The sequence below is a fragment of the Poecilia reticulata genome, chromosome 18, assembly GCF_904066995.2.
Source record: "Poecilia reticulata chromosome 18, P_reticulata-male-v2, whole genome shotgun sequence".
NCBI classification, from domain to species: Eukaryota; Metazoa; Chordata; class Actinopteri; order Cyprinodontiformes; family Poeciliidae; genus Poecilia; species Poecilia reticulata.
Genome location: NC_088847.1, coordinates 9,032,363 through 9,045,359, shown reverse-complemented (window position 1 = coordinate 9,045,359; position 12,997 = coordinate 9,032,363). Strand labels below are relative to the sequence as shown.

Sequence of the window (12,997 nt, the reverse complement as noted above, 5' to 3'; positions counted from 1 at the left end):
TCATTAAGACTCGAGCAGATTTCATAACACACTGGAGATTTTGTCAAAGTGGTTAAAATCAACCAATGGAGTATGAAATAGTGTGTCCCGTTATAATAATGAAATTAAACTGGCTGATAGCTTTGGCAGAAGTATAGGTGAAGTCTAAGTAACAGTAAAATGTTACTAAAGCAATCAAACATGTGGTCCTGATTGATGACAAGACAAGTCTACGGCTAGTCATCACTTAACCCAAGCGGTTTAGTTTTTCTTATTACATGTACAACTCCCAAAAGAATCAATTTAAAATTTGGAAGGATTTCAACCTAGTTCTGAAAACCATCTACTTGTCTACTTTCGGGGATGTACAGTTGGTCACCTTGCAGCAAGGAGGTCCTTCATTCAAATTCCAGCCTGGTGTCTTTCTACATGAAGTTTGCATATTCTCCCCATGCGCGTATTGCGATTTGCATTTCTCTAAATTGCCCTTGGATACGAGTGTGTGCGTGTGTGTGTGTGTGGGTGTGTGTGCGTGTGTGTGTGGTTATGTCTCCTGTTTGTGTCTCTGTGTTGGTCTGTGAAATACTGGTGACTTGTCCATCGTGCGCCTCCCACTCAATAACAGCTAAGGATAGGCACCAGCCCCTTACAAGGATAAGTGGGGATAGACAAAAAATGGATGTCTCCTTCACCCTTTGTTTATGTTTATAGTATGAAGCATAACTTCTAACTACACAAGAGCTCCTATAAACTTACTGCTACCATGAGCATTCTCTCCTTTCCATTTATGAGAAAGAAATGCTGATGTGCTCAAGGTTTATGCAGGCTACTCAGAATTTAGACTTTGAAGACTGTTATGAATGAAAGTTAAGACCTATATCATGACAAACATGTATAAACAAAATGCAGGGAACCAAAACTATAAAATTTCTGACTATCTAGTTATTAAATTTACTAGCTAGCTAGCTAGAGAGTAATATGTTAGCTGCTAATGGCTTGTTTGTTTGCTAGCTAGGCACGCTGCAAGCTAGACTAACTTGCCAAGTTTAGCCAAGGAGGAAACGGAAGAGGAGATGGAAACAATACTTTACAACTAATACCTGCTTTTCATTCTTGCATTAGAAAGAAAGAGAAAAAAGGTATAATCGCAGCATTTGAGAACTATTGCTAAATATAGCAGGCAATTCAACACATTAGATAAAAATAGTCATAAATGAAAGAAACAACATGACAATGGAAGCAATAATCAAATGTCAGCAAAGTAATACTTGCTATCCATTCTTTTTTCTTTTGAATTTTCTGTAAATATTGTAAAAAAAAAAAAAGGAAGTGTGAAAACAGCTAGAAAGGTTCAACAATTTGACAAAAACGAATTGCTTTCTCCACTTTCTTATTAAATGCATCAAATAAATCAAATGTAAGCGCATTAATTTAAGTTACTTACTTTTAAATAAAGTAAGCAATTAAACTTTTAAGCTGAAGTTTGTTTTTTTCTATACGTAGCACGTCAGTGCAGATTTCACACGAATGTTTAATTTGAAACCATTCATATAATTAGCATATAGCAGTGTCTTAATAAAAGTAATTCTAGGTTACATAATATATTACTCCTTAAAATAATGTAAAACTCTTCTCTGCTTCTCTGTTTAACCAGTTACCTGTGACTTATTGACATGAAAAACAGCAGCTTCCTTTCTATTTATCCCCCCCCCTAATAAAGTCCAGAAAAATAACAAAACCAAAACACCTCAAAAGAAATAATACACATCCATGCTAACCTCACTAACACCAAGGAGAACATTCCTGAGCTTTGCTAATCTCAACAACAAGCTGAACCCATCGTGTCAGAGTAATTCTGCTCCCTGCACCAACTTTTTCTACGTGTCTTTTAAAGCATTCCTGATGTCTCTTACCCGGTCTGGCCCATAAAAAGTCCATGTTCGAGTTCCTAAGCTCCTTCTGGGAGCAGCTTGCTTACATCCATGTTAGAAACGAGGGAGGAGGGCGAGAGGAAAAGAGGAGGAAGAGAGGCGCGCTGCTGCCTGCTGAAGTAAACCCAGTGACTCACTGAAGGCCCGGGGCTGCCTGAGTGTCAGCAGGTCCGGTTCGAGAGAGAGAGGCGGGAAAAGACCGAGCGGAGACCGGGGACAGCAGCTCGTTTTTACTAGCGGTGTGAAAAGAGAAAGGGAGGAAACTCTTGGTGCCGGCTGCAGCGCTTTAACTCGTATGTTTCCCCCCCACACACACATATCTCTTCAACTAACTCCACATGACTTTTCCCGTCTCCTCGTTTCCTTTCAGCTGTACCAGTACGGAAACAATTTATTTATTTTTTTTAATAGCTGCGTTTTCCATTAACCGTGGAATTGCGTAAATTGAAATTACAAAGATAAATTTGCTTAACCGGAACATGACAATTTAGAACAAAATAAACGCTTTTCGATAAAAAAGGTTTTTGAGGCCGATTTTCAGCCGTATTATTTCGCAGAAATGTAATGATAACACTTTTGTTCCCGCATCACAAGTCACGTGATTAACAACCGGATGTTACTACTGACCAAAACCACGAAGATGACAGGAAGTGCTCTTATTCTTGGTTTGCAATTTTCTTCCAGACAAAATGCAGCTGGCTCCACCAGAACTCTCACAGCATCATGCAGTTCATAAAGTTATGTGTCTTTTTAACATTTTGAATCCAAAGCTCTTCTGTAAAGTTATGGACTACAATTTCCCCAAAATGCAGCATACATAGACCCTCCCAAGTATAACGAGCTTGTCGCTCCAGAGCCTCAGTAAGACTCCAACATCTCCTCTGATGGCTGATAGATGATGACCGCTAGCGCCATGGCTGCTGAATTATAAAATAACTGTTTACATCGTCGCGGCCATGATTTTTAATGACTTGTCGCGTGTACAAGCTTATTCTCGTGTGATTTTAATTTAATTTCTCATACAATGGAATCACACACTTGTGTGTTGATTTATTTTGCTTTCAGTTTCTTTGCTTTTTTTTTTTTTTTTTGATCCAACATAACTATTGTCACCAACTTTGCTCTTTTCCTTCCTCTCCTTGACATCAGCTTCCTGAAAACGACAGAGGTGACTGGCAATCAGGCACTATTCTGTGTGCACACACAAAAATCCATGCAACAGTACCACTCTGTGGGTGTTAACAACAGTTGATTTGAGCAAGAAATCAGTATTTGTTCCCCGGCAGAAAGGCTCTCAGATCTCCACTGCAGCTGCACAGTAAACCAATGAGTCTGCGGCTGCAGCTCGCTGGCTCCAAGGAAACTGGGTCTGAAGCACAGCAATGCAGAACAATGCCGGTTGTGTAGCAGGACAGGAGCTCAGCGTTTGGTATCCTTTTAATCAACAAAGGTTAAGGATGTCACAGCAGGTCTAAGGGATATTTTTTAGCCATTGCGACAAAACATCTTTGTTGTTCTAGCAATCCGTGGGTTGTTACATGCTCGTCCAGACAGAGATATATTTAGTGTTTTCTGCCCGAGGTTTGTTACCTGCTCTGCTGTTATTGCTGTGACCCAGCAAAAATAAGCGCTGACATTTCTAAGGGCTTGCAGCAATTCCTTTTAGAGAAAGAAGGAACTCAGACAAAAATAAATGTGTAAGAAGCATAAGAGTCCTAAGATAAAGCTTGAAGTCGGGGCAGGTAGACGAAGATAGGAGAACTCTTGTAGCAACAAAACATCACTCTTTCTAATACGTCTTTGCTGATAGGCTGCTGCATCCTAAATGCACAAAGGAGCGTTATCATAGCTGCTTCCTCCCAGTGAATGCATCGGACCATATACTTTCAGAAAGTCTCTTTTTGCACAAATATACAAAACTACAGCATGTACAGTTTTTGTATAATCCTAAAACTGCAAAAATACAAAATCTTACCAAGTATTTTTGGTCCATTTTCTAGTGCAAATATCTTAGCACCCTTAAAATAAGACGAAACTAACATATAAGTAACTTTTCAGCAAGATATTGGAGCTTGTTTTCAGTAAAACAGTAGTTTTAATGAAAACTAGATTATTTCACTTATAACATGGGGGAAATGTCCAGTTATAAGTACTTTCTCATGACTATTAAAGAATTGTTTACTTAAAACAAGTTCCTACAGCTTGAAATAAGTTACTTGTGAGTTAGTTTTGTCTTATTTTAAGTGTATCAAGACATTTACACTAGAAACAACACAAAAATTACATGCTAAGATGTGTACTTGCAGAGTTTTCACTTGTACATTTTTTAGAATCTTCATCTACTATCTTTAAGAACTGTATAGTTTTTCTAACAGAGTTTATTTTTGCCATATTATGCGGTCTCCAAATTATTTTTCACTGGATTCATAGGGTTTCTGCATAATCGGTGGGTTGATCACAATCAGCTGGACTTTCTTAGACAGAAAACTTTTGTTTTCTGTCTAAGAATTAAAATGAATTAAATGTTAATTAGATTAACATTTCTGAACATGAATTAAAACTGTTGATCTATTAATAGTGAAATGAAACTGATTGCCTGAATTTGCTTTAAAACATTTTCTGTTACTCCCAGTCAGGTGTAATGTAAATACACACACACCCATCATTTATTACACAATAAACACAAAACACATACAAGCGTAGCTAAGTGCACTCAACATGTTTACAATTCATGATCACTGTAGAGAAAAAGCTTTTTCTTGGCATGCCTCCCACACGACTGGCTGACATGTAGACATGATCTAATGGTTGTTATGGAGACTTGGTACCAATCTTGGCTGCGATTCTGACATTGAGCTTTGAAGAATACTTTTTTTTTTGTTCGCGTCTCATGGTCCGAGAGATTTAAGAGAGTCAAAGCAGAAGGAAATAATTCGTCACTTGGAGCACGCTGGACGCTGCCATTCCAATAAAAGTAAGTTATTCCCACAGGAAACAAAGTGCGACACACCCACCAGGCTGCGGACACATCGGTAAGCAACACACACGCACACACACGCACACACGCACACGCACACTCTCCTGTGAATGAATGAACAATCCGAAAGCATTCACACTCGCGCGCAGCTTTGCCGCTGCTGGCGAAGCGCCGACCGGGAAATCAGCTGACTCGCTTTAACACCTGTATGGTTACTATGGCAACAGCGGGCCCTCCATGGCACACGTTCCCACGGCTCCATTTCCGATTTCTTCCCATTTCTCCTAAACTCCCCCCTCCCCACCCACTTCTGATTCCTCTTCCTATTTCTTTTTTTCTCTGCGTTTCTCTCATGGTTTATGTGGACCATTTCCTAATTCTTGGTCCACATAAACGCCATCATCATCATCATCATCATCATCATCATCTCCATGTACACAACCCTTTCTCCCATCCTCCCGCCTTTGCTGCAGGAGGCTGAATATGACATCATCTATCCATTCGAAAATATCTGAATGAAGAGGTTCAGCTTGAGCTTCTATGGAACATCATCCCTGCTAAAAATATTTTAGGTATGATTAAGTACAGAAACTATCGGGTTTTGTGTGTGTGTGTGTGTGTGTGTGTGTGTGTGTGTGTGTGTGTGTGTGTATTGTAAAATAAATTAATGTAAGAGAAAAGTGTGACAGATATATGAGGAAAATCACGTTCTACATTGATAATCTCATCACTAGCATTGCTAACTCAGAGTAATCCTCACTTCCTGCAGACTCCAGTTCACAATAGAATTGAGCATAGCAATTGCAGAATTGTGTTAACAGTGGCAACATAAAGACTAATACTTGCACACATTTGTAATGGAAACGATGCTACTGTCATGTTGCTTATGCAATGTTAAGATGCAGGTAAACCTTATCAATCTTTTAATTTTAAAAGCTGGAGGAGTAAAATAAAACTTATTTTTATCAGCATCTCTTACAAACGGTCCAAACTGTAAGTGCACTTCAATAAAATGTTTTGCGCAGTGATGACTGTAGTGAAATGTTATCCAGATCGCCTGAGGTTGCTTCATGATTTGGTTGGCGGCTCTGATGACTAATTTAGTAAGAAATATGACACTATAGCCACTGGAGACACAAAACAAGGAAGATGGTTCATTTGCATATTTAATAAAGTGCAGAAATTCCACAATATACTTTTGTGGTGTATTGAGCTGAACAATATACCACAAAAGTATCAATTATTGTATAATTTATAATTTATTGTGATACATTTCATATAATGAGATTATATTTATTGTTGTTACGGTAAATTCCACTTAATGATGTTTAAAATGCCCCTAAACTGTCTGTATTGAGATTATTTAAAAAAAATTTTTTTAACTATTTTCTCCATTCAATCAAAGAATCAATAAATTAAAAAATATAATTAAAAGTAAGTTCTGTGTACAATTTAGTGATGCAAATTTCTTTTTTTATAAAACTGGTGTCCTATGGAAACGTGTTACAAATGGGAATGTTTTTCAGTAGCACTATGTGTGCTTGTGGGGCTTTGATTGCTGAACCATACAGTCAGAGCCAGAGTAATAAATAGTTTGTATTGTTACTTTTATTTTCACAGCAGTACCACAAAACATCATGATAAAACTTTTAGAGTTTAATCAGCTCCCATCCCTACATGATCACATTATGTCAGTGCAATAATAACCTTGCTAGGACATTTTGGTATGAAGTACTTGTTGGCTAATACACTCCACGTGTCACCAGTTAATACTTTACATGTCAAAGCAATTTTCAGCCTGACACAGACTAACAGCTCCAGAGATGCTGAAGGTCACAGAGCGCATTGGGACCAAACATGACAAAGACAAATGTGGATTTCTCTCAGCTCACATCGCCACTGCAGGATTCGCCAGTAATATTGCTACATTGTGGTATTCTGACGCTACGTGGGTTCGGGTTGCAAAAGCCAAAAACTAAAGAGTGATTTAAACTTAAACCAAAGAGCTTCAAACTGGCTGGTGAAACGAGGTTAAAAGGACTATGGTTAAAAGTTATTCCTTCATCAAAAACACACCTGGAGTGTTGCCTTGATTCTTTCACACATGTTTGAGAAATCCTTTTAATCTCCAGTGGCAACCAGTCAGCTGTGCAAAACGCCTGGGTGGAGCTAGCTCCGCCTTTGAGCTGCAGTTTCCAAGCTTCTGCCTCACAGAGCACTCCTCCCCTGTGACTCCTTCAGACTAGCCAGCAGCAATTAGCAAACACCTGGTGGAACTCTGAGGAGCTCCATATATTATATGAGCTCCTTCTCAGTGAAATGTTGGTAAAAATGTTGTTAAGGAGTTAATAGAGGAGCCATGTTGAGATGACTTCCTGAAGGCGGAGTATCAGAAAGAAGCAGGAGCTTCTTAAAGAGACAGAGGCCCAATTTCAAGGCGTTAAATCAGAAAGCAAAATTTCTTTTAAGTCACATTTGATATAAGTAGTATTACTATAACAACACAGTATAATGATTGTGCTATAAAATGGCACTATGTGCCTAGAAAACACATGATACTGGCCCTTCAAAAGAACCTAAATTATTTCCAGCAGCATCTGACAGAGACACTTCATCCAAATCCCATTTTACAGCAACGCTGTCAAGGTTATTGGCACAAGACAAGAGAATTACTTTATGCCCATAAAAACCACTTCTTTTTCAGCATGGCAGGTATTTTTAAGCGTGTATCACACACAAGTTGTCGGGAAGCTCTTCCCCTGAAAAACAAGAGGTGTCATTTTTCCGCCGAGTCCGAAATCCTCTGATTTATGAAAAGTAAAAAAAGGAAAAATAAAACCTCAGATTCGCCTCTTGTCCTCCGCTCTGTCGTCGGCACGGCACTAAATCATGCAGCCGCATTTGTACCGCAGCACTGAGTGACGGTGATGTGGTTGTTTCCTGCTGTCTGAGGCGAGCAAATGAGCTTCAGATGCTGATTAGAGCCAAGGTCAAACGGATGGGCGGCTGTCAGTTTGGGTTAAAGCTTGCATACATTCTGCACGAATGTTCTACGATAGGGGACCATGCTTAGTTTTGGGAGGAAACGGGGAGTAAATTGATGCATTTCTTTTATTGCAATACCTTCCTTCTCTTAGTCCTTCAACATGTCTGACCTTCCAGATCTCCCAAAAAATGTTTTATCTGGCATTTTTCCTCTCGGAGGAACCCCTCGGCTTTAGAGATAATTAAAGAGCTTGCCGGTGATGCTGTCCAGCCGTGAACGATGGGCAATCTCACACAGTGTGTGTACGTACTCATCCGTACACACACTCAAGCATGGACGACGCTGCAAGATGTGGCAGTGCATCGAAGAATGTGTGAAGCCTTAGGACTCACAACCCACAGAGAGAGAGAGAGCTTTGCAGTAATAGTGAATCGGAAGCGTATCAATTACACACTCTCACACACCGTTTCACAGTCTGGTCACACGCCAAGAAGAAAACGACCAATTGACCTACTTCACTCAAAACCTGGCAACCAAGACGAAGTGAAACCCGCATGCCAGAGGCAGGTGAGTGGCAAATGGACGGGGTTAGCGTCCTTCACAACGAAAACAGTGGAATTGTGGAAACAATGGATGAAGCAACAGTGAGCTGGACGGCTAAAACAAGAAGCCGAAAAGCTGCACGAGTCTGGGAAATGAAACGGACTTTATAGACAGAGAGGCGACAAAATCAAGAGACGGATGCATTTAGAAATCGTCTTGATGGAGAAGTGCCGATTCCACATGCAGATGCAGAATGAATGGAGGCTTCCCAGTGCGAGTGCATGAATGGAGGGAGGGATCCACAATGGGAAAATGCTGAACTGGGAGGAACAGCGGACCGTGAGAAGCTTCATAATCCATAATGATGAGGGATTGATTATTTGCTCTGAGGCTGGAAAACGGCAAAGATGCTCAGGCGACATCTGGGTGTAAATTAAGACTTGATGAAGGGGAAGAATGGGCAGAAGTAGGAAACGGGAGGGAAAGAAAACGACATGTGTGAAGCTGTACGGTGGGAAAGAGGGACACAAAAGGAGGAATTTAAGTGTAAGTTTGAATAAATGAGTGACGAGGGTTAGGAATAACATTAAGAGAGGGATGGATACGAAGTGTAATTACACAGAATTACGGCAATCACAAAAATGGGAATGCATGGATGTGAGATGCATGCCAAGGGAGAAATGTGACGCCGACAGCAAATTATTGCACAAAAATTTATTTTTATAAAAGCACAAGCTTTAAAGTACCTGTTGCAGATTTGGGTCTGTGTCTTCCTTTGGGCCGTCTTTGGGAATTGCCCATACTATTCTTCCTGTCCCAGAACATCACCGCTTCATGCCACCGCCACACACACACACACTGACTGACAGACAGACAGATGGACAGAGAGGCTCTGTGGTCCGAAAGACGAGCCCGGGTCGAGCCGCCGTGTGACTGAGGAGGACGACGGAAAGAGTCACAGCATCGCAAGAGATCTCAGAGTGTGTGACTGCGCGCGATCTGTGATGAGTGTGTGAGCCCGGCGGGTGATTGCAGATGAGCTATGTGCGCGTGTGTGTGTGTGTGAGAGAGAGAGCTTGGATGCTACGTGAGCTGTTGACAAAGCGGGCTGCATGCCGGTGAGAGCGTGAAAGGTTGAGTGTGTGTGAGGGGGCAAGAGGGATTGTGCTGGAGGAGATGCTCTGACGGTTGCAGGTGAACATGGGAAAATGTCTGTGTGTGTGTGTGTGAGAGAGAGAGAGAGAGAGAGAGAGAGAGAGAGAGATAGGGGGGGAAAGGAAGCATGTGAGTTGAGTTGATTAGCTTCCAGCCAGTCGAATTCAGCCTCTGCTGTTCAATTCATAAAGAGAAAAGGGTGAAATCAGCCAATCAGGAGCAAGGGACTGTGAGAAGGAGAGACGGGCAGTAGAGTGAGAAATGGGGAAAAAACTGGTAGAAAAGAGGAAACTAAAAGTGCTGAGGCTGAGATGCGATTGGACGAGGAATAATGCTTGCATATAGTGCTGTGGAGAATGATTGATGTCTTCAGTTTGGCTTGTTTGTATCACAGTGATTTCTTTCAGATCATTGAACAAATGATCACTCATACTGATTGCCTACATTTCTCGTGACAGATTACTTCATTTTCCACAATCTGAATGAATTCTAGCAAGTCTGATTGGGTGTCCTCGCAATTGGTGGCAACGACTGTTGGGTGCCGCACGCAAAAACCGTTCCATGTGAACGCCTGGAGCAGTTTGCTGTGCAACACCGAGTACACGGTCGTAAAAACCGACCTTGGCACAAATGTCCGCCAAGGTTGGTACGCGATGATCTCCATGGAGTAAAGTATGGCAGAGTACGCGGGGTTCCTCAACAGGAAGCTCGTCACTCGTTTCTTGAAGACATTTCGCCTCTCATCCAAATGGCTTCTTCAGTTCTGAACTTGAGTTACAATAAAAGTTATTGTCTTGAAGTTCCCCTCATGTTGGATGTCCTGTATGTTGTCAACACCAAAGAACAATTGCTTTTCATCCGCACAGAAAAACTGTTTGCATGTGGATGAACGATGCAGCTTGAGCTAAAAAATTCAATCTGAAGTTAACCTGACTTTCCCACCCCGCAGTTTGACACAACCTCACACACACATTGCAGAGAGAGACTCTGGAAGTCATGTCCATTTGGCAGGAGCAGACCGTAAAGAGCACTGGAGGCCATTCTTGTTCCTGGTGCCTCTTTCTTTGAGTTCACTTTAATGATTGCATAACCCATTCTGGAGTCTGGCTTCCGTAGTCATCCCTTTTTGGAAAGTATTTTTAGCTTTTTCTGTCAGTTTTTCCATTTTATGCATTTCTTTTTTTCTTCATCTAAACTGAGGTCTGTAAAATAGGTCCAAATTTTATTTGTTCTAGTTGTATGTTTAAATACTTGGTCTACACTGGAACATAGCACAGTAGAGCCACGTATTGATGTATTGCAATAAGAACAGGCTGCAGCCTTTCTATGCCTCTTCTCTCTGCCTCGTCGCACATCCTAATAAACAGCTGTTACAAAAAAGAAGAAAAGGTGCTGAATGAACACAATTATCACCTAATTGAAAAGAACATTGCACATTTAGGCTTAGTGCTGAAAACACAGAGAAAATGCCTGGCTTGTGTTCAAGCTGCTTGTTCCAGTTTGAAAAGACGTCAAAGTATTTGCTGATCAAGGCAGAAGAAGATTGACTGCAGCTAAAATGCTGAATGTTTGCTTGGAATTGTGATTAACGTCTAAACGACGAGCTGCAAATACTGAGCAACATGCATGTCTGGTTTGATAGCATGCACCCACTCACAACTGGTTTGTTCACATTCATTTAGTGCTTGGATCAACAATCGGGAAATGAAAGCACGGCACAAAAACAATGACTTCCGTCTGCTCTTCTAAAGAAAAGAAAATAAAGGATTTTTTTTTTTTACAATCTCTTCTGGATATGGCCTTCGCAGCAGGAGACTAAGCAAATAAATACCTTCATGGACCATCTCTCCTCAGCAGACACACTTTTGCAGCTTTTATTTTCACTTTAATAGCATCATTATTGCTCCTTTCAAGACTGGAAACATTTGGGTTTTGAGAGGCTGACGTCTTCAACGGGCTTTGGATGTTTGTTTTTCTTTTTTTATGTAGGGCAAAAGACCGATTCAGAAGCATAATGCTACATTGGATAAAACAGTTTTTAATAGTTGTCTGATATTTATTTATGCCTTTAAACCTTTTGTATTTGGACTAAATTGGGATTTACAAAACTATGTCAACTTACTTAAGGCCAGAAGAAGAAGAGACATTTATTGCCTTAGTATTTAGTAGAACTGCATTTTAAACTGCATGACTTGGCTCAAATGTCTGAGTCATTTTTAACAGAGTTCTCACAAAAGCTTGCTAAAATTTCACATATTATCTGCATATTAGAAAGTGCCATCTTTGTCAGGTATAAGCATCTAAAGTATTGAGACTAAAGCAGAGGAATGAATATTACACTGCGGTTTAGTGATAACTTTGTGCACAATTATTGCATTCCAAACATTTCTTTGGGTATGCAGCTCCTTTAAGCTACAGTTTATGTAAATATCTGGTTTCAGATGTACATAATGTTAAAGAAATTGTTTTATAAATGTAACTTTTACTGACTTAGTCATGTTAGTTCTTTACTGCTGAACTGGCCAATTCCCGTACATGAAACAAACCATCCCTCTAATTTATACTCATGATTGTTTAATATAAAATCCCTCTCCTGAGTATCAAAAATATATTTTACTGATGTAATCAGTCAAAGACAAAAAAACAGCAATGCTAGACTTGGCTGGTACAACATAAAAACATAAAGAACATATGCTAACTGCTACAGCCAGACGTAGTTGCTAAAATGACAGCTAAAAGAAACAGCAAAAAAAGTGAAAACATTTGCATAATTTATTTATAAAAGAGCAAAATGGAAAAGGTTTTGTGGTATTTAGGGTGTTGGTGGAGTTTGTTCTTGTTAAAACAGAGAAATTTAATCAAAAAAGACTCTGGGTTAGCATCACGTTGCTAGCTCGTTAGCATCACGTCAAATTTCTAAGACAGTTAATCTGCTATCGTGTGGTGTTAGCTTCAACGAAGCAGATTTTGTAGCCCTAAAACTCTACCGCTTAATAAAGTGTCACAAACTCAGAACCTTTTTTTCTAGCAGGTTTTGCTAGAATTTTTGTTTTTTTTCTGATATTAGCACACTCCCAAAACCAAAGTTGGACAAATTTAAACTACTTTCATTACCCACCAAGGTATTCCAATGTACCAGAACAAGAAAACCTGACAGATTCCCAAAAGATGGACAAAGTATTCTGTTTCATAACAGAATACTTTTATAAAAGTAAAAGTATTTTATTTTTATGAAAGTAATTAATGAGTTCTTCCTTCAATAATTGCAATGTTGAAACTCTAAAGTAGGATTCAGTACCAGATGAGAAATAGTCTGAAAAGTGAATGTGAGGTACAGACGGTGCCGCAGACACATTGAGGTTGCTTTCGCCGCTTTCCTCACGGCTCTTTTTAGAGAGGTGGACGGGCGCCGTCGCCCTGGAAATC

General features: G+C 40.1%; 1 protein-coding gene across 3 annotated transcripts in view; it reads right to left on the bottom strand.

Moving 5' to 3' along the window:
- Positions 1-12,997, bottom strand: part of nhsl2 (NHS-like 2) — a 120,749-nt gene that overhangs the window by 62,558 nt on the left and 45,194 nt on the right. The window contains exon 1 of one of the 3 annotated variants that reach the window (XM_017310488.2): positions 9,163-12,668. The exons of 1 other annotated variant lie outside the window; for it this stretch is intronic. In XM_017310488.2, coding sequence (XP_017165977.2) covers positions 9,163-9,241 — 79 coding nt within the window. In that variant the 5' untranslated portion in view covers positions 9,242-12,668. Of the gene's footprint in view, positions 1-1,892; positions 3,707-9,162; positions 12,669-12,997 lie in introns of those variants that run through there. One more of the 3 variants, XM_017310489.2, reaches the window with a different exon arrangement.